The sequence below is a fragment of the Balaenoptera ricei genome, chromosome 14 (genome assembly GCF_028023285.1).
Source record: "Balaenoptera ricei isolate mBalRic1 chromosome 14, mBalRic1.hap2, whole genome shotgun sequence".
NCBI lineage: Eukaryota > Metazoa > Chordata > Mammalia > Artiodactyla > Balaenopteridae > Balaenoptera > Balaenoptera ricei.
In genome coordinates this window covers 18,126,718-18,148,130 of record NC_082652.1, presented here as the reverse complement: position 1 = coordinate 18,148,130, position 21,413 = coordinate 18,126,718, and the positions used below count along the sequence as shown (strand labels likewise).

The 21,413-nt window shown below is 47.5% G+C and overlaps 1 protein-coding gene across 7 annotated transcripts in view; it reads left to right on the top strand.

Annotated features, from left to right (window-relative positions):
* The first annotated feature begins 2,234 nt into the window (after positions 1 to 2,234).
* Positions 2,235 to 21,413, top strand: part of SGSM1 (small G protein signaling modulator 1) — a 95,144-nt gene continuing 75,965 nt past the window's right edge. For 3 of the 7 annotated variants that reach the window (XM_059895192.1, XM_059895195.1, XM_059895191.1), the window contains exons 1-2: positions 11,128 to 11,199; positions 11,297 to 11,340. In XM_059895192.1, coding sequence (XP_059751175.1) covers positions 11,181 to 11,199; positions 11,297 to 11,340 — 63 coding nt within the window. In that variant the 5' untranslated portion in view covers positions 11,128 to 11,180. Of the gene's footprint in view, positions 2,409 to 11,127; positions 11,200 to 11,296; positions 11,341 to 15,942; positions 16,065 to 21,413 lie in introns of those variants that run through there. The other 4 variants (XM_059895198.1, XM_059895193.1, XM_059895196.1 and 1 more) reach the window with 4 other exon arrangements.

The window sequence follows — 21,413 nt, the reverse complement described above, 5'->3', positions numbered from 1 at the left end:
TTTCGTCCTGGTTCAGTCTCAGAAGGTTGTGCTTTTCTAAGAATTTGTCCATTTCTTCCAGGTTGTCCATCTTATTGGCATACAGTTGCTTGTAGTAATCTCTCATGATCCTTTGTATTTCTGCAGTGTCCGAGGTTACTTCTCCTTTTTCATTTCTAATTCTATTGATTTGAGTCTTCTCCCTTTTTTTCTTGATGAGTCTGGCTAATGGTTTATCAATTTTGTTTATCTTCTCAAAGAACCAGCTTTTAGTTTTATTGATCTTTGCTATTGTTTCCTTCATTTCCTTTTCATTTATTTCTGATCTGATCTTTATGATTTCTTTCCGTCTGCTAACTTTGGGGGTTTTTTGTTCTTCTTTCTCTAATTGCTTTAGGTGTAAGGTTAGGTTGTTTATTTGAGATGTTTTTTGTTTCTTGAGGTAGGATTGTATTGCTACAAACTTCCCTCTTAGAACTGCTTTTGCTGCATCCTGTAGGTTTTGGGTCATCGTGTTTTCATTGTCATTTGTTTCTAGGTATTTTTTGATATCCTCTTTGATTTCTTCAGTTATCTCTTGGTTATTAAGTAGTGTATTATTTAGCTTCCATGTGTTTGTATTTTTTACAGATTTTTTCCTGTTATTGATATCTAGTCTCATAGCGTTGTGGTCGGAAAAGATACTTGATATGATTTCAATTTTCTTAAATTTACCAAGGCTTGATTTGTGACCCAAGATATGATCTATCCTGGAGAATGTTCCATGAGCACTTGAGAAGAAAGTGTATTCTGTTGTTTTTGGATGGAATGTCCTGTAAATGTCAATTAAGTCCATCTTGTTTAATGTATCATTTAAAGCTTGTGTTTCCTTATGTATTTTCATTTTGGATGATCTGTCCATTGGTGAAAGTGGGATGTTAAAAGTCCCCTACTATGATTGTGTTGCTGTCGATTTCCCCTTTTATGGCTGTTAGCATTTGCCTGATGTATTGAGGTGCTCCTGTGTTGTAACTTGATCTTTTAAGGCCCACGTAGCTTCCCCAGATTGTCTTTTGAGCTTCAAAATTAAGTTGTTGAGAGAACTCTTCCAGCCCAGGAATTCTTAAGAACTCCCTATTTCCTATGGGATAATGGGCAGGGGGCTCACCTAAAAATAAGCCATGAAGGAGGTGCACCCAAGTGTCAGTGCTGTGGTTCCCTGGTGAGCAGATTATTGTTCATGTGATGGTTCTTCTTTTGTTTTTTGTTTGTTTGTTTGTTTGTTGGTTTTTTTTTGCAGATCTGCCCCAGATATGAGCTGCCCCTTTGCAGCACTCAGCATTACAGCAGAAGTGAATGGGTCCCTGAGAACTACAAGCTGTTATGGGGGAAGCGTGGCCTGAACACCTGGGGCCCCCCTCACCAAAACACCTCCATAGTGACCACAGGACCCGGCACTAAGAATAACCCTGTGTTTGCAGGCACGATTGCCCCTGCCTTAAGTCAGAACCTGGAGGTGCTCCAAGGCAGAGCCCTCTTGTTGCAAGTAGGGAGCCCGGTGACACCAAAGGCAAAGCTATGCTGAGATGTAGGCTCTGGCCTTTGCTACCGGTGGTCCTGCTTCTGCCGAGGGCACAGTGAGGAGCAGCCTTGTCATTAGGGTCCCCTCATCACCTGCCCAGGCTCTTTTGGACACAGAACTGTCAGGCCATCACCCAGCTCACTTTCCTCTGGTTCAGGATCCACACTTCCGGAGTCTAGGAAGCAAAAGCCGACCTGAAAGAACAGTTTGCTTGAGAAGCAGCCAGAGCTTGGGTTCCTGTATCCTGGACCTTGCTTCTGCTCTGTCTTCGTTTCTTTTATAATTTTTAAAAATTAATTAATTAATTAATTTATTTTTGGCTGCGTTGGGTCTTTGTTGCTGTGCACAGGCTTTCTCTAGTTGTGGAGTGCGGGGGCTACTCTTTGTTGCGGTGCGCAGGCTTCTCATTGCAATGCTTTCTCTTGTTGTGGAGCACGGGCTCTAGGTGCTCGGGCTTCAGTAGCTGTGTCATGCAGGCTTCAGTAGTTGTGATTCGCGGGCTGTAGAGCACAGGCTCTGTAGTTTTGGCGCACGGGCTTAGTTGCTCCGCAGCATGTGGGATCTTCCCGGACGAGGGCTCGAACCCGTGTCTCCTGCATTGGCAGGCAGATTCTTAACCACTGCACCACCAGGGAAGCCCTCTGTCTTCGTTTCTAACACAAATTTATCTCTCATTTGTGCATTCCTCCAGGAAACTGGAAACCCAAGACCTTGAAGGGAGTGTGAAGAGAAGGAGGCAGAATGAGGGCAAGCAGAAGATACCTCGTGCCCAGATCTTGGTTTCTAATGCCACACTCCAAAAGAAGAAACTAAGGCTTCCTGGAGAAGTAGCTGATTCACAAGGAGGCAAGATTCACAAAACAGGCTGGTACTTGCAATTCCTACTGAGACCCTACCCCATCATCTTTATTATTATCATTATTATTTTCTATTTTGTGAAAAGGTAACATATGTTCATAATAATTTTTTAAAAAGCACACTGCTGGAGGGACTTCCTTGGTGGTCCAGTGATTAAGACTCCATGCTCTCAATGCAGGGGGCACAGGCACGGGTTCAATCCCTGGTTGGGGAACTAAGATCCCACATGCCACGTGGTGCAGCCAAAAAAAACCCAAAACGTACTGCTGGAAAGAGCACACAATTCAAAGTAAGTCTCCTTCCCATACATCAGTAAAGGGAGAAAGACTCATCGGCAAAGAGAACGGAGCCACACACAGCAAGAGAAAATCAATAACCTTCACACAGCCAGAGATGCTATTCGGCTTGTCCTTTTTTTCTGTCAAATCCGCCCCGCATATCTTCCATCAATTTAAGTGACTCAGAGTGAGTGTCTTTCCTGTCCCAAGAGCCTTGACTGAGATCTGCTTTAGCAGCTCAATGACATAATTTTATCACTTCGGTAAATTAGCGATCATATGTACTTACATGGCATGTATACCAAGAGTCTCCATAAACACGATGTCATTTGATTCTTATCTTCACAGGTGCACTGGGAGATAGATAGACAAGTAGAATTAACACCTCTCCCATTTTATAGATGAGAAAAATGACGCTTAGAGGATAAGGAATGATGTTCAGAAGGCAATGCCTGTGGCACAGGAACCAGGACATCCTGGAGCCCTCAGAGACCATCTGGAACACTTTTCTCTCCCACCTTCTCTAGGCCTCACTCATAGGCACACTCCTGAGCCACATACTCTTCGTTCTGCTTCAGTAGCAATGTTCACACCAAATAACTTCAGCCCTCTGGCTACAGCTGATTGGAGCAGATAGGGCCACCTGACCCAGGATAGAGTCAGTTCATTGGCTAGGCTAAGCCAATCAGATTTTGAAGTTTGGAGACTGGAGACGGGTTTTTTAATAAATTTATTTATTTATTTTTGGCTGTGTTGGGTCTTTGTTGCTGAGTGTGGGCTTTCTCTAGTTGCGGCGAGCTGGGGCTACTCTTCGTGGCGGTGTGTGGGCTTCTCATTGCAGTGGCTTCTCTTGTTGCGGAGCACAGGCTCTAGGCATGTGAGCTTCAGTAGTTGTGGCACGAGGGCTCAGTAGTTGTGGCTCATGGGCTCTAGAGCGCAGGCTCAGTAGTTGTGGCACGAGGGCTCAGTAGTTGTGGCTCTTGGGCTCTAGAGCACAGGCTCAGAAGTTGTGGCGCATGGGCTTAGTTGCTCCGCGGCATGTGGGATCTTCTTAGACCAGGGCTTGAACCGATGTCCCCTGCATTGGCAGGTGGATTCTTAACCACTACGCCACCAGGGAAGTCCCTAGAGACTATTATTTCTTGAGCATTTTCTGTATGCCAGGAATATAGCAGTTGGCATCCATTTCATTCTCACAACAAGCTTATATTGATCGTTATTGCCCCCATCTTATAAATGAGGAAACTGAAGTTCAGGAAGGTTAAGGGACATGATCAAGGTCACATAGCTGGCAAGTAGCTGAGTTGAAATTCAGTCTTGTGTATGTCTGACCAGAGACTGTGGTCTTAACCAGTATGTGGTGCTGCCTCCCTGAGTGGACCCCAGAGCTTTCTCAGCCACCCCACTTTCGATACCCCAGTATTCAACTTACTGACCAACGTGTAATTCCTCAAATGTATCATACTGGCTGTCACCTCTGAACCCTGCATGTGTTATTCCTTCTGCTTTTCATGCCCTGGATCTGTCACCTCCTAACAGCCAGACCTTGGGCTTTGTTACTCCATCTCATTGACCTCAGTTTCCTTGTGTGTAGAATGGGAAACACTGATTGTAACCTTTACCTCGTAAGGACAATATGAGGATCAAGTGATGACTGTGAAACCACTTTATAAACTTTGGCAATACTCCCCCAAACTGTCTACAGATTAGTACAATCCTTAGGGAAAATCCCAACACCATTTTTGCAGAAATGAAAAAACTGATCCAAAAATTCATATGGAATATCAAGAGTCCCCAAATAGTCAAAACAATCTTTAAAAAGAACAAAATTGGTAGATTCACACTTCCTTACAGTTATCAAAACTGAGGTGCTGGAATAAGGATAGTTATATAGATCAGCTGAATAAAATTGGGGGCCCAGAAAGGATACCATACATCTATGATCAACTGGTTTTCAAGAGGCTGCCAAGACCATTCAATGGAGAAACAATAGTTTCTTTTTTTTTTTAATTGGAGTATAGTTGATTTACAATGTTGTGTTACTTTCTGCTGTACAGCACAGTGAATCAGTTATACATATACATATATCCACTCCTTTTTAGATTCTTTTCCCATATAGGTCATTACATAGTATTGAGTACAGTTCCCTGTGCTATACAGTAGGTCCTTATTACTTATCTATTTTATATATAGTAGTGTGTATACGTCAAGCCCAATCTCCCAATTTATCCCTCCCCCCACACTCCCCACTGCTAACCATAAGATTGTTTTCTACATTTGTAACTCTATTTCTGTTTTGTAAATAAGTTCATTTGTACCATTTTTTTAAATTCCACATATAAGTGATATCATACGATATTTGTCTTCTTTGTCTGACTTACTTCACTCAGTATGACAATCTCTAGGTCCATCCATGTTGCTGCAAATGGCATTATTTCGTTTGTTTTTATGGCTGAGTAATATTCCATTGTATATATGTACCACATCTTCTTTATCCATTCCTCTGTTGATGGACATTTAGGTTGCTTCCATGTCCTGGCTATTGTAAATAGTGCTGCAGTGAACACTGGGCTGCATATTTCTTTTTGAACTATGGTTTTCTCTGGATATATGTCCAGGAGTGGGATTGCTGGATCATATGGTAGCTTTATTTTTAGTAACAATAGTTTCTTGAAAAAAGGGTACTGGGACAACTGGATATCCACATGCAAATGAAGTTGGACCCTTACCTCACACCATATATAAAACTTAACTCAAAATGGATTGGAGACTTAAATATAAGAGCTGTACCTATAAAACTCTTAGAAGAAAACATAGGGGCAAATAGGCATAACCTTGGTTTTGGATATGGTTTCTTAGATATGGCATCAAAATCACAAGCAACAGGGACTTCCCTGGTGGTCCAGTGGTTAAGACTCCATGCTTCCAATGATGGGGGCACAGGTTCGATCCCTGGTTGGGGAACTAAAATCCCACATGCCCTGTGGAGTGGACAAAAAAAATTTTTTTTTAATCACAAGCAACAAAAGAAAAAATACATAAATTGGACTTTATAAAAATTTAAAACTTTTTTTGCACTATCTCAATAGGCTGCTATCAAGAAAGAGAAAAGATAGCCCACAGAATGGAAGAAAATATTTGCAAGCCATATATGTAATAAGAGTCTAGTATCCAGAATACATAAAGAATTCATACAGCTCACCAACAAAAAGACAATTCAATTTAAAATGAGCAAAAGACTAGAATAAAACTTCTCCAAAGAAGTTATACAAATGGCTCACAAGCATATGAAAAGATGTTCAACACCATTAGTCATTAGGGAAATGCAAATCAAAATCACAATCAGATACCACTTCACACCCACTAGGATGACTATAATTTTTAAAAATGAAAATAAGTTTTGGCAAGGATGTGAAAAAATTGAAATCCTTGTACGTTGCTGGTAGGAATACAAAATGGTACAGTCACTATGGAAAAGAATATGGAGGTTCCTCAAAACGTTAAGCATAGAATGACCATGTGACCCATGTCTTAGTCAGTTTGGACTGTTATAACAAAATACCATAGACTAGGTGGCTTGTAAACAACAGAAATTTATTTCTCACAGTTCTGAAGACCAGAAAGTCCAAGATCGAGGCACTGACAAATTCAGTGTCTGGTGAGAGCCCACTTCCTGATTCATAGATGGCTATCTTCTTGCTGTGTCTTCACGTGGTGGAAGGGGCCAAAGAGCTCTCTGGGGTCTCTTATAAGGGCACTAATCTCATTCATGAGGGTTCCATCCCCCTGACCTAATCACCTTCAAAAGGTCCTACCTCCAAATACTGTCACACTGGGGATTAGGTGTCAACATATAAATTTGAGGGGAACATCAACACTCAGTCTACAGCACCCAGCAATTACACTCCAAGTTAAATAAAAATATTTGTCCACATAAAATCTTGTACACCGAAGTATACAGCACTATCCATAGCAGCATTATTCACAACAGCCAAAAGGTGGAAACAATCCAAATGTCCATGCACTAATGAATGGAGAAACAAAATGTGGTATGTCCATAAAATGGAAATTCTTAAGCCATAAAAAGGAATGAAGTACTGATACATGCTACAACATAGATGAATCTCAAAAATATGGTATGTCAAAGAAGTTGGACACAAGGCTACCTACTGGGTCATTTAACTTACATGAAATCTCCAGAACAGGCAAACTGATAGGTACAAAAAGCAGATTAGTGGTTGCCAAAGGTTGGGGGAAGGGGGAAATGTGGAGTGACTGCTTAATGGGTACAGGGTTTCCTTTTGAGATGAAGAAGTGTTCTGGAACTAGAGAGTGGTGATGGCTTCATCACACTGTGAATGTACTAAATGCCACTGAATTGTCCACTTTAAAATGGTTAGAATGGTGAATGTTATGTGACTGTTACCACAGTAAATTAAAAAGGCTTGCTGATGGATAGAATGTGGGATGAGAAGGTAAGAAGGAAATCAAGACTCTCCTGGGTTTTTTTAGGGAGTTACGGACTGGAGGAGCCTTAAGTACTCACTGTGTTACAGTCTCCACCACATCCATTCTCTTCTTTGTCTAGGCATGCTCATTCCCACTCCAGGGGCTTTGCACCTGCTCTTCCATGTGCCTGGAATGATCTAGATGTATATTTATTGACATAGAGAGATGTTCATTTTTAAGTGAAAAAGCAGGTCACTTTTTTTTACAAATGTTCATGGAAACAGATGAACACATTACATAGAATAATTTTATCAGCAAGGTGTTTTCAACTGCAAGTAAGAGAAAACTCTAGGTCAGTGACTTCACAATAGGGTCATGCCGTTGTGCCAGTAATCAGTGTTTTGCTTTTCAACTCCAAATTCTTTCTTCCATAGTGAATGGAAGTGTTCAGGGGTCTTTGGCCATAAGCCACAGAAGCTGACTTTGGCTAACTTAAGCAGAAGGCAATAAATTGGAAGAAAAACGGGCATTCCCCGAGTCCAAGGGAGGCTCCTCCATAATAATCAAGACTGCATTAAGATTGTCTTTTCGGGTTCGAGCCCTGGTCTGGGAAGATCCCACATGCCGCGGAGCACCTGGGCCCGTGAGCCACAACTACTGAGCCTGCACGTCTGGAGCCTGTGCTCCGCAACAAGAGAGGCCCGCGCACCGCGATGAAGAGTGGCCCCCGCTTGCCACAACTAGAGAAAGCCCTCGCACAGAAACGAAGACCCAACACAGCCATAAAAAATAAATAAATAAATTTATTTAAAAAAGAAAAAATTGTCTTTTATACTGAGCACGATGCTGAGTTTTCTCAGTAGAGGGCGCTAAAGAGACACTGCAGGAGAAACAGGCCTTTCTCACTGGTTCCCGCAGCTGCACCAATGGTCAGCAGCACAGGTATGAGGCAAAGCCTGGGTAGCCGTGAGTCAGATGGTGGAATTCTCAGACCTTGAGGAGGGCTTTGGGATCTTTGCAAGCTGATCTTAGGTGATGGCGCCCCTAGTGGTGAGCGGTCTAACTTCAGTGGAGAGAGCCAAGCTCCTGGTTCAGAAACCTGAGCAAATCCAGGTCCCATAGATGCCCATCTTCCTGTTGCTATTAAAGCAAGCTTCATCAAGTCCTTCTTTTTGGATGAAAAGCTCCAGGTTTTCAAGGAGGGACCATCACAGGTCACCTATCCATGCCTAGTGCTTGGCAGAAGGAAAAACATGGGTTTTGAGAAATGGCTCCCCACAGTGGGGCCTGGGCATCCTACTTTTCTAAAGTACCCCAATTATCCTAGGGGCACAGTCAAGGATAGAACCACTGGATCAATCTCTTGAGCCCTGAGGTCAGAATTCTGACTGCTGTTCACTTGGCGTGTTACCTTTTTTTTTTTTCTTTTGCCAAAAGGCAACTGTTTCTCATACTCTGGGCACCTGCACTGGAGATAGTGGGGTGGGGGGAGTGTGATTGAGACTCCCCTCCCACAGAAGGAGCAGGCTGTGTGACCCAGGCCAGACCAATCAGATGCTCCCTCTCTGGAACAGGGCCTTAAATAGATGGAGCTCCTCTCACCTGAGTGGTGGTGCTCTAAAACATACAGTCTTTGTCAGACGACTATTCCCAAGAGTCTCTTTCTGGCCTTCCAGAGCTGCCTTGGTTTCATCCCATTTCTGAGTCTTCCAGCCTCCCTTGGACTCTGGGAATGCCCATTACCCTTCCAGTCTATTCCCTTTTGCTAAGTTAGCCAAAGTCAGCACCTGTGGCTTATGGTCAAAGGCCCCTGACACTGACAAATGGAAAAGAGGGGACTCTGGATCCATGGCTGCAGGGAGAGGGCACACTCTGAGCTGTCCTCAGTCCTTCTGAAAGGAAAACTGAATAGTGGGGGGCCCTCTGGGGCAGGATGCAAATCCTAAAGTGGACTTCAAGGCCTTACAGGACCTTGGCCCACCATTGTGCTCCTTGTTTGTGCCACTCCAGCCCCACTGGCCTCTCAGCTTGTCATCACACTCAGTGGGCGCACTCCTACCTCAGGGTCTTTGCACTTGCTGTTGTTCCCTTTGCCTGGAATGCTCTTCCTCCAGAAATCCCCACAGCCTACTCCTTTGCCTTTGCTCAAATGACACCTCTTCAGTGGGGCCTCTCTCAGCTACCCCACTTCAAAATACAAAACCCACCCGTCTGGGCCCTCTCTCTCTGCTTTGCCTACTTAATTTTTCTCCAGAAGCTTCCATCATACTATATCATCTGCTTATTTATTTTGTTGTCTATTCCCTAAGCCCCACAAAGTGAGGCATTTTGTCTGTCTTGCTCACTTCAGTATCCCCAGGACAGTAACCTGGCACATAGTAGGCGCTCAATAAGTATAGATCTGAGATGCATCCTGGGTGGATGCAGTCAGGAACTTGGTGGGAAAAACCTTGGTCCCAAAGAGCTCATTGCCTGCCCAGCCCTGGAGATCCTGGCTGACAGGTGCCCCTATTGGGGTCCTGCCAGGACCCCACTCTCCCAATGACCTGCATGTGGGGGAGGGAGCCCCTCAAGGCCTGGCATCTCCTGGATGGAGAACCAGTGTGCCTTGGAAGATTCTTAATAATACCACATACCTCAAAGATATAGCGGGTTCAGTTCCAGATCATCACAAAAAAAGCATGAATAGCGAAATAAAGCAAGTCACACAAATGTTTCAGTTTCCCAATGCTTATAAAAGTTATGTTTACACTGTACTGCAGTCCATTAAGTGTGCAATAGCATTATGTCTAAAAAAAATGGACATACCTTAATTTCAAAATACTTTATTGCTAAAAAATGCTGTCATCCAAGCCTTCATTGAGGAGTCAATCTTTTTGCAGGTGGAGGGTTTGAAATATTGTGAGAATTACCAAAATGTGACAGAGACACAAAGCCAATGAATGCTATCGGGAAAATAGCACCGATACACTTGCTAAATTCAGGGTTGCCACAAACTTTCCATTTGTAAAAAAACAAAACAAAACCCACAATATCTGCAGAGTGCAATAAAGGGTATAAGACACAAGCAATACTTAAGCTGAAAATAGACTGAAATCTATAAGTTGATTGGGAAAATGTGAACACTGACGGGATATTTGTTGTTATTAAGAATTTAGTGTTAATTTTTTAGGTCTGATAACGAGATTGGGTTTTGTTGTAAACAAAAAGAGTTCTTATATTTCAGAGATACATACTGAAATATTTATAGATGAAATGATAATGGTGTCAGGGGGTAGGACACAAATGAGGTATAAAAAAGAAAAGATTGGCTGTATATTAATAACTGGGGATGGGTAAATCTGGTTTATTATGCTATTCTCTCTACTTTTATATATGTTTGAAAATGTCCATGGTAAAGTTTTTAAAATGAAAAAAAAAAAGCAAAGCAGAATAAAACGAGGTATGCCTGTAATAATAATAATAATAATAATAATAATAATAATAATAATAATAATAACAACAGTAATAGTAGCAGCACAGCTATCTTTTATGGTTGCTGGCCTTTTTTTCCTAGGTGTGTGTTAAGCGCTTTACATTCAGTACTTCATTTAAGTCTCATATTATTCCCATGAGGTGATCATATTATACCCACTTTAAAGATGAGAAAACCGAAGCTAGTAGAGTGTCGATAGTAGCCCCATCGTCTCCCGCCACTTCCGAGCCTGGCACACAGCAGACACTGAATAAATGATGCTGTCCTTCCCGGCCCCATAGAAGGCGGGTGGGCATGGAGCGGGGCGGGGTGGGGGGCGGTCCCTCTGGAGGGAGGTCCAGGCGCGGGATGCGCGGGATGCGCGGGGGTGAGCGTGTGTGTCGGGCCGCTCGGAGCCTCAGCGAGGGCCTGGGCGGCCCAGCGTGGCTCTCCGGAGGGTGGGGCAGCCGCGGCCGGGCCTGACGTCTGGCGCCTTGACCGTCGCTCGGCGCTCGCCCCGCCCCGCCGCGGCCGCAGCAGCCGGGAGAAGCCCCTAGGAGCCACCACCGCCGGCCGCACTCGGATCGCAGCGCGCGCAGCCATGGCTTCGGGGCTGGCGGGTAAGGGGACGCGGGGCGCTGGGGCGGCGGGAGGGCAGCCCCGAGCCGCGGCCCCCAGCCCTCGGCTGACCGGCAGTTCCCCCGTGTCACCCCACAGAGGCGGAGACCCGGCAGAGGTTGCTGCGCACCGTCAAGAAGGAGGTAAGTGCCGGGCGGGGGCGGGGGCGCCACCCCCAGGGCAGGGAGCCACCGCAGCCACCCCGAAAGCGTCTGCAAAGGAGCGGTGGCCTCCTGGGGTGTGGAGCTACCCTGCGTGGGTGCTGACCCCACGGGGCTAGAAGCGGGTGAGCTTGGGGGTGGGATTATTGGTGGGGGGCCCTGGGTGTTTTTGTGCTGTGTGCAGGGGCGACTGCTGCGTGAGGGCCCTCCAGGTGGCGGCACACCTGGATGTGTCTGAGTAGGAGCCCTTCTTGTGGAAGAGCAGGGTGGTGGGTCTCGCCAAGGTGAGAAAAGCACCTGAGGGGGGCTGACAGGGCATGTTGTCGGGGGCGGGCCGGATGGGGCTGCAGCAGGAGCGCCAGACTTCGGGAAAGGGGAGAAAGTCCCTACGGGGAAATAAAGCCCCCCACCTACCCCCTCCCCGAAATTCTCAGTCCTTGGAGCCACCCCCAGGAGCCCTCCCTGAGAGTCCCAGGTCAGTGGGTTACTCCATTTGAGGCATGTGCGCATGCTCCCCTGGCAGGCAGGGCCCCCTGACCCCCACCCCCACCCCACCCTCGAGTGAGGGTGAGAATTAGTCAGGGTTCAGCTGCCCCTCTGCCCCTTCACTCTCCCTGGGGTTAGACGGGAGCCCAGTCTAGCCTTTAGAGTTAATAGTTCATGACTTCTTGGAGAGCGGGAGAATCTATAGTGATGGGTGCCTGGGGAAGCATTTAGATACCTGGACTGCGTGTGTTTTTTTGTGTGTGTATGTGCATGCACATGTCTGTGTGGGTGAGGACATGTAGCTGTGAGTATGTGTATCTGAGAACATGTGTGCATTTGCCTGGAAATATCTAAGTATCTCTATGTGTACATGCATCCGTGTGTCTGTGTGTTTATCTGTTTTTGTGATTATGATGTGTATCTGTGTGATGTGGGAATCTCTGTGAATGAGTGAGGTTGTGACTGTGTGTGTGCATGGGACATGGGATGCATGAGTCTGTGTGTGAATGAGTGAGGCTGTGACCGTGTGTGTGTGTGTGTGTGCATCGCCCTCCTCATGTCACCCCGCATCCCTCCACGTGGGACCCCATTGCTGCTGAGCCTGCCTCACATCTGCATCCTGAGTGCTCAGCCCTAGACCAGGAATGGCCGCAGACCTTGGGGGCTGACCTGATCCTGTGCCTCTGTGTATGTTGAGGGTGCCAGTATCTGGTCACAGTGCTGTCCACCAGGAAGCCCCTCCCCGCACGGTGGCAGATACCACCAAGGGCAGCCTGGAGGCTGGAACCTGTTGCTGCCCCTCCCCATTTGGGGAGCGTCGGCGTGTGTCTGTGCGTATGTCTCTGTGTGTGGCATGTCCCATTGTTGCTAAAAGAATCAGCTCCAGGCTGACTGCACATTCTAGCGTTTCTGAATAAGGAGACATACAGGCTACATGGAATCCCTCAGAAAGGCCCAGAACTTTTCAGCTCAGGCCTCTTAGAGACCCCTGTGGGGACCTGAAGAAAGCTCTGTCTAGACCCTCTTTCCATCAGAACCTACATATTCTGATTGTTTTGGGGGAAAGTGTGTATAGACCTCCCCCACAAAACCCTTCAGGTTAAAAACCTGCAATTTTTTTGTTCATTGTTTAATTAAACCTAGGTGTAATATGTGCTCCCAGATCTTTTCACCTGGAGTGGCTGTGTTTTTAAGGAAATGCTTGACTGGTTCAACGAGGGGTTGGGGGAGGGGACCTACAGGCAGAAGAGCTTGTGAACATCTTGGAGGGAGTGCTTCCCGGCTCTGGGCAGGTCTCCAGCTGGGGCCCTGAACCCAGCTCTGCTACCAGCTCCCTCGATGCCCTAGACGAGTTCCTTCCCCTCTAGGGACTCAGTGTCCATATCTGGAGGAGGAAGCGTTGGTTCAGTGTCCCTGGAGGTCCCATCCATGTCAGTCTAGTTTGGGTTATTGGCCAGGCTGTGGGGGACTTCCCCCCTGGCGGCCAGCGGTCTGGGGCTGCATTCTCTCTCCTGGGAGCAGCTGAGTTTGGGGCTTGGGATGAGCTTTCTGCCTGGCTCGAGGTCGAGGCCATCTCCTGGTCAGAGGGACTTCTTGGCATCCTGCTTGATGCCTGGGTGGGGGCCAGGGGGGGCGGGGTGCAGAGGCAGAACCTTGCACGTTTCGGCAAAGGACCTCGGGTGCCCATTGACCCCGATCTGCAATCAGAAGGCAAGACTTTTAGTTGCAAGTTGATGGCTGTTTCTAAATTTGCATTTCGTGGGGGCACATCGTTTTAGTAATTAGTGCTTCCACTTACTGGGGTCTACTCTGTGCCATATCCTGTGTGCACAGTAATTTTATGAAGTGAGTGAGGTTGTTCCCATTTTCAGACAAGGAAACTGAGGCTCAGAGAAGAGGAGTGAATTCCTCAAGAACACACAGCCCAGAAGGGACTTATCCCCCAGGCCTGTCTGGTGTCAGAGCCAGGCTCTTACCCCCTAAATCACAAACATGCCCATCCACATCTACACAGTGCTACAATCTCAGCATGTGTGGGTGGTATAATTTCCATTGTACAGATGAGAAAACTGGCCCAGAGAGAGTAAGCGATGTTTCAAGGGCACAGAACCAGTGAAGGGGGACAGTCTTCTGTCTGTGAGCCCCCTGTTCAGCATGGGTGCCCCCAAGGGCATGGTGACAAATCCATGCCCCCCAAAGCAGATCCCCTCTCTCCTTTCCTTCCTCTGCCTACCTCTTTGGAGAGCATCTCCAATGGAATGGTGAAAGGGAGCTCTTTGCTTAGAAAACTGGGAATTGATTGAGGTCTTCCTTCTCTCCACCCTCTGGGTTCAGAACCACATCCCTGCCTGTCACAGCCTTGCCCAGGGGCCCCTCCCATCCTTCTTTCTGGAAGGGGCGGCTTAACAGTCAGTTTCTGTAGATAAGCCAGGCAGGTCTGCAAACTTTGTCTGAGCCACTGAAGCTACAAAGGCTAGTAGAGCCTGTGGGGCTGGAAGTTCCATCTAGTGCTGACTCAGCTGGTCTCTGTGGATCCCACAGTGAACAAGATTGGCCCTGCCCTCTGGGGGCTGACATTCCAGTACGGTGGACAGACCCTGACAGACATCCGAATGTAATGAAAAGGATGATTGCAGGCTGTGCACTGAGGTCTGAAGTAGAAGCACTTGGCATCACAAGAACATATAACTGCATGCAGGTGGCTCAGGAGGGCTTCCCGGAGGAAGTGATGTTTAAGAAGATGTGTGAAGGATAAGTAGGCTTTTTAGGTGAAGGTATGAGGTAGCAAGAGACAGAGGAAAATCATTCCTGGCAGAGGGAACTGCACATGCAAAGACTTTGTGGCTGGAGGGAGCACTACAGACAAGGAATGGAAGGATTAGGAAGTGGCTGGAGTGCAGAGAGAAAGGCGAGTGGCGCCACATGCAGAGGGGGCAGAGCATGTGGTCCAATCCTAAAAGCAAGAGGAAAGGAGTGGGGAGGACATGAGGAATATGGAAAGAAGAGGGTGGAGCCGAAACTCATTGCTTATCAATTGTACAACTTGGACAAGCATCTGTCTTTACCTTCACACGTATCTGGGTTTCAGTTTATTCATAATGGGGGTGAAAATTACTCACCTATCAGGATAAACCATGTGAAAACACCCACCATGTTAGTCTGAGCTTCTCCAGGACAGGAATCTTTTTTTTTTCTGTCTCCCCAGCGCCACCCAGGGAAGGCTGGGGACAGCGTGGCCTCAGCATAATTTCCACCAGTTAAATCCAACCAGCTCTGTCCTAGCTCCTTCCTGGCTCCATTAGCTGTCCCCTCCTTTTCCCTCCCCGCCTCCACCCCTTAATTTTGTTTTGGTTCCCAGAGCCTCAGGGACTGGCTTCCCGTTGCCATGACGACTGCCACTAAAGGAGCCAGCCACGTGACACGAGTTGATAACGGAAGCAGAGTGACTAACTGCCTTGTTTTCCTGCCTCCGGGCTGGGCCTGGGAGGCCTCTTAATTGGAGGGGAGAAGGCAGGGGCTTGTGGCCCGGAGGAGAGACCCTGGGAAAGAGGCAGGGGCATGAGGTGGATGCTAGAGAGGAAGCTGCGTGTAGCTCTGCACACTGGAACTGGTGTGAGGGCTGTCCTGGGGAGCCATCATCACAGTGGCTGAGCTGGGCTTGTATGGGGACTCAGCCTCCCAGCTCCTGAGTCGGGGATCATGAGAGGGGAGGTGGGTGGGACGTGTTGAGAAGGTTGGAGGAAATCAAGAGGGAAACAACTGATGTTAGTACTAGGACCCTGTGGTGGTGTCAGTCTAACCCGGTGGCTCTTAGTGAAGGAGGGGGCACAATTTTACCACCCAGGTAGGATTGCCAGGTAACATACAGGTCACACAGTTAAATTCGAATTTCAGATAAGCAACAAGCAATTTTTTAGGATGAGTATATATTGCTAAATCTGGCAACCCTACCCCAGGGGACATTTGGCAACATCTGGAGACGTTTTTGGTTGTCATAGCTGGGGGTGCTACTGGCATCTAGTGGGAAGAGGCCAGGGATGCTGCTCAACATCCCACAAAGCCCGGGACAGCCCCCAGCACAAGGAAGTAGCCAGCTCAGAACAGCACTACTTTGCTGATTGGTCCCCACATGCCACCTCCTTTACTCTGAAAGACAACCCTAAGAGGGAGAATAACCATCTCCTTCACTTTATAGAAGAGGACCTGGAGGCACAGAGACGGTAAGCAGCTCGCTTTAAGGTTGCACAGCCAGCCCGTGGAGAAGCCAGGATTCAGATCCCACATTGTCAGGATCTGAAGGGTGGCCTCGTGGCCCCTGATTCACGGAGGGCAGAGGTAGGGAGCTACAAGCTACAGCAGAGTCCCCGGAAGCAGGCTTCGGGGTCAGATGTGTGTGGGGGAAGGAGATGAGTCAGGAAAGGTCCATTAGCCCCAGCTTGTGCAGGGCTGTGGATGCCAGGCGGCAGCCTTTGCTCCATCAGATAGTGGGGAGCTCTAGAAGATTTAGGAACAGGGGAGGTCTTGCTTGGAGTTGTACTGCAGGAAGTTTCATTTGGCAGCAGGGGCCAGGACAGACCCTTTCTGCCAGCTCTTAGAAGAAAACTTCCTCTCTTCTTTCCTTCTTTCCACAAATATTTATTGAGCATCTACTAGGTGCCAGGCACTGTTGTAGGAACTGCAGATTGAGAAGTGAACAAAGCAACATCCCTGCTCACGTGCTCTTGTGAAGCTTACAGTCTAGTTGGGGGACAGATAGATAACACAATAAATATGGTGACGGGAGCTATGAGGAAAATAAAGCAGGGAAGGTGGTGGAGAGTGGTGAGAAGGGCGCTCCAGAGGGGGCACTCTGGGATGGCCCTTCTGACAGGGTGACATTGTCTGCTTGGCGGACATCTGCGGGAAGGGTGTTACTGACAGAGGGAACAGCATATACAAAGCCCTTGAGTGGGGAACAGTGAATAGCGAGGAGGCTGGCGAGGCTGGAGCAAAGGGAAAAAGAATGAAGGAGGAGGAGATGAGGTCAGAGAAGGAACAGGAGGCCCATCGTGCAGGGCCTGTGGCCCTCGGAAGCTTTGGCTTTTACTCTGAGTGAGATGGGAGCCGTGGGGGGATTTTGAGCATGTGGGGAGTGTGAGTTCACCTACGTGTGGCTGCAGGCGGGCAATACGTGGAGGGGACAAATGAGGATACAAAGTCATCAGGCAAGAGAGGAAACTTCTATCTAGTCCTTTCCGAGCTTTCCATTCTTGGGCTGGAAATCACAGCCCCACGCTCCTCTGCTGGGCCAAGCGGAGGTTCCAAAAACGCTTGCTGATCGAATGAACAAAAGCAGGAATACTGGGTGGGATATTTTGGGGCTCTCTGATGCTTGCAGGGTTGACTCAAATCAGTTGGTGTGTGTCGTGTTTTCGAGCTTAAAACGGCAGAAGTTGTCATGAATAATGCAGCTATATCCGCACATAGTCTGGTTTGATGCTTTTTTTGTATCTCTGGCAATGCGGCTTCCGGGAGCTTTGGATAGTGGTGGGCTTGGGTTCGATGTGATGGGGGTGGCAGGAGGGACTCTGGCTTTCCTGCTTAGCTATGTCTCCCGTGAAGTCTGGCTGGGTCCCGCCTGCAGTAACCTCCTGAGGGGCTCTGCGAGAGGGTGGTAGCTTTTGCTGCTGGTTGGCAGGTGGGAAAGTGCATTTCTGTCACCCAGTTGGGCCCACAGTTGTTGGCTGCAGACCCCAGGATGGGAGGTGAGGACACCTGAGTCCTTGTCCCAACTCTGCCCCTAACAACCTGTGGCCTCCTAGCGGGTCCCTTCTCCCTGTCTCGTCCTCCTGCTTTCTAAGTGGGCAAGGTCGGACGGCTCAGGGATTCTAAGGACATCGAGCCATCTAATTTGACCGGCATCTCTTTCCAAGAGCCGGGTCTCTCCTGTGTTTTCTCTACTCTGAATTTGCCAAGTCTGTATTTAAGATTTATTATACTCAGTAGCTGATAAGACTTTTGGGGAGCCTTCACTCAAGGAAAACAAGGGCTCGACTAAAGCCATTCTAATGGGATCAAGTTTTTTTAAACAGCATTTACTGAGCATTTTATATGAATGACTTCATTTAAGTATCTCAGTGCCCTGTGAAGTGGATAAAATGTTCTCCCTAACAGAGAAGGATATTGAGGCACAGAGATGGCAAGTAACACCCCTGCGGTCGTGGAGACTGTAAGTGGTACAGCTTGGGGGTCTGGCTCCAGAACCCTGCTCTGCACTCTGGAGCCAAAACCAATGTGGTTATAAGCTATGCTGAGAGTGTGGAGTTAGGGATAAGGCCAAGCTTTGGAACCAGACAGCCTTGAGTTCAGGTTGCAGCCCTGGCATTTAGGAGCTGTGAGAATCTCTCTGGCTTGAGTTTCTTTGTGTATCAGATGGCCAGGGCATCATCTACCACTCGTTTATGCTGTAACACGGGGGTTCGACAGTATTTGTGGAGGGACCAGGCACAGTGCTTGGCTCACCCAGTTAAGAGTGAGATGGAACTCGTTTGCAGAAGGACATTTTGCTGCCCTTTCTGGTCATGTTGAACTTGCAGATGCCCTCAGCATGGGATCTTGCTCTCCTTGGGTAAGCCTCGGGCTGGGCTGTGCCAGGGCCACAGGAGCAGTGCTGTAGCCTAGGAAGGGGATCCAGCGGGACTGAGCCCTTGAGTAGGAGTCTGCAAGGCTGAGTCTTGACTGATGGCATTGCCATCCTTGGGTGGGCAGCTGGAGGTTCCCTCTGTGTCTGACTGCTCATCGGCCCCTGCGGAGGTAATCCCTCAGCCTCAGGAGGTCAGAAACCCTCGTGAGCCTGCTGGCCCTGCCGCTTAGCTGCTGTGAGCCCCCGGGTGAGGCAGCTGGGAGGGCTGAACTCCAGTGGGGGGCAGCGTATTTTTCTTTCTTTTAGTAGTACAAGAAGATAGGAGATGAATAGTTTTTTTGTGCTTTTTCTTTACAAAATCTTGAAGGAACTCAGATTCTGGGCATTTGTAAAGGACAGTAACAGGTTCTATTGCAGTAGACCCCATACAAAAATCGGATAACTGAAGCCCCAAGAGATCAAGGGACTTGGCGATACTTGGGGCATTGAATGGATGCTCCTCTAATTATTGTTATTTAGTGAATTATGTTGAAATAGAAAGTTAGAATTAGAGCAGCTATCATTTCTTTTTTTTGTTCTTTTTTTTTTTTAAGAAATAAAGACAGTTTTACTACTGCCATTTATTAAACGCTACTCTAAGTGCTTTACTCTGTCTCATTTAATCCACAAAGCAATCTTCCTATAGAGTAGGTACAGATAGCGACTCCTGTTTACTGAAGAGGAGATTGAAGCTCAGAGAGGTTAAGAAACCAGACCAAGTAAGGTCACACAGCTGCAAAGCAGCAGAGCAGGGTATTTTAGCCAGCCCCATCCAATTCAAGTTGGATAATAACTTGCTAAAAAAAACCAGTTAAAACAATAAATAAATATATAAATATAAAGCAGAAAGGGAAAGAGAGGCTAAGAAATGGATCTATTGGTTCAAGGGTTTGGGAAGTTTGTAGTGATCCAGTTTTATGTACAGCTGTATCCAGGGGTTCCAGTGATGTTATCAGGACCATCTCTCTCCATCTCTCTGTGCTGCTTTTGTCTGTGTTAAGCTTTATGCTTTCTCTCTATGGGGAGGTAGAGTGTTGCCCAGCCGCTCTCAGGAAACAATATGCCAGTTTGACATCAAGACAAACAGAGCTTCTCCTTCCCCATGGTTCTAGCAGAAGTCTTAGGATTAGATCTCATCCGACCAGCCTGGGTCATGTTCTCCTCTTGCGCCAATGGCTGTGGGATGGATTGCTCTGATTGGTCAAGCCTGGAGGGGTGAAGTGTGGAGTCAGCCCTGTGAGAGTAAAGGAGGGGACCCAGAGGAGAGTCAAGGTGAAATGACCAGACAGGGAGATGGTAACTAGGCCAACAAACTACAGACATCCGCCTTCACAGCCTGAGGGTCCTGCATTTGGAGCTCAGCCCCTAACAGTAGAAGTGGCCACTCTGATGGTCTGTGCCTGGCTGTGATCCCAAATGCTGCCTGGGGACCTGCTGTGCGCAGGTATCTGCTGGATCAGAGATTTTTACTCTGGGGTGTGCAAAACCCTGAAATTGTACAAACACTTTGTACTTGCTGTATGGAGAGGGTATCCTCCATTATCCTCAGGACCTGTAAAGGATCCACAACCCAAATACACTAATACAGTTGGTGTCCTTTAATATGGTTTTAAATAAACCTTTCATAGAGTTAAAAAAAAAACAAAACACCCTGAAAGATGCTGGGATACAAAGATGAATACAGTACAATTTCCCGACCTCCATGTGCTCAGAAATGAAATGGTGTCTCCTACTCTCTAACCCATTGAGTCCTCTAATAATAATATCAATCTCTAATAATAATCATAATGAGCATTTATTGGGCACCTACTATATTCCAGACCTTCACTGTCCAATGTGGGCTACTAGTCACGTGTGCCTATTTACATTTAAATCAAGTAAAATTACATTTAAAATACTGTTCCTCAACGGCACTAGGCACGTTTCAAGTGCTCAATAGCCCCACGTGGCTAGTGATAACATATTGGACAATACAGGGATAGAGCGTGTCCAGAAAGTTCTATCATGTTCTAGACGTTGTGCTAAGTGCTTTATATCCATTAACATATTTGATCTTAAAAAAATCCTTAATAAATAGGACCTACCCCTACCTCAGAGGTAGGGGTAGGTCCTATTTATTATCCCATTTTACAGATGAGTAAACTGAAGCACAGAGCAAGTGAAGTGACTTGCCCAAGGTCGGAGAGCCCATAAGAACCAGGATTCTAACCCAGCCCTTAAATACACTATCTCACTGCTTTTCCTCTTAAGGTTGGCTGGAGGTGGTTAGTCCATTTTCTGGTCCATCCTGAGTGTGAACCATCTGGGAATTCCATTTCTTTCTTTCCTGCAGCCACCCAGACCCCCAAATTTTGGGCAGGCTTCCAGAGAATCTCGGCACCCTCTGGAGTCCGTGTGCGCCTTCCTCATCCTTGAGGCCCGTGGGTCTGCGGAAACGGGGCATGTTGCCAGGGGAGCCGCCACACGCAGTAGGCAGAGCACCCGGGAGAAAGCTGGCGGGTGTCCATGGTGTAGGCTGAGAATGTGAAACACGTGGGCCCTTTTCCCTGGGGATGGGGGGTGGCCGGGGGGTGGTCTTCAAGGCTTCTCCATGTCCATCAGTGACTGGGTGTGGGAGTGTTGGCCAGAGGGACCTTTTGGCCAAGATGTCCCCAGGTGAATGCTCTTAGAATCAGGCACTGGGGAAGACTCCTTGTCGAGGGGTCTGGGGCACCTGTGCAGGGTGGCGATGACAGACCTGTTGGTGGGAACCCCATTCTCAGCCCCCGAACACCTCTCCTTCCAGGCCCGGCTGGCTGGCCGGTCTTTCTACTCTTCGGAAGCAATGCCTGGTGCCTATTTATAGCACGTCAGTAAACTATTAACTGGGGCCGGACCGGCAGCAGCCCGGGAGAGGCATTTGCTTCTC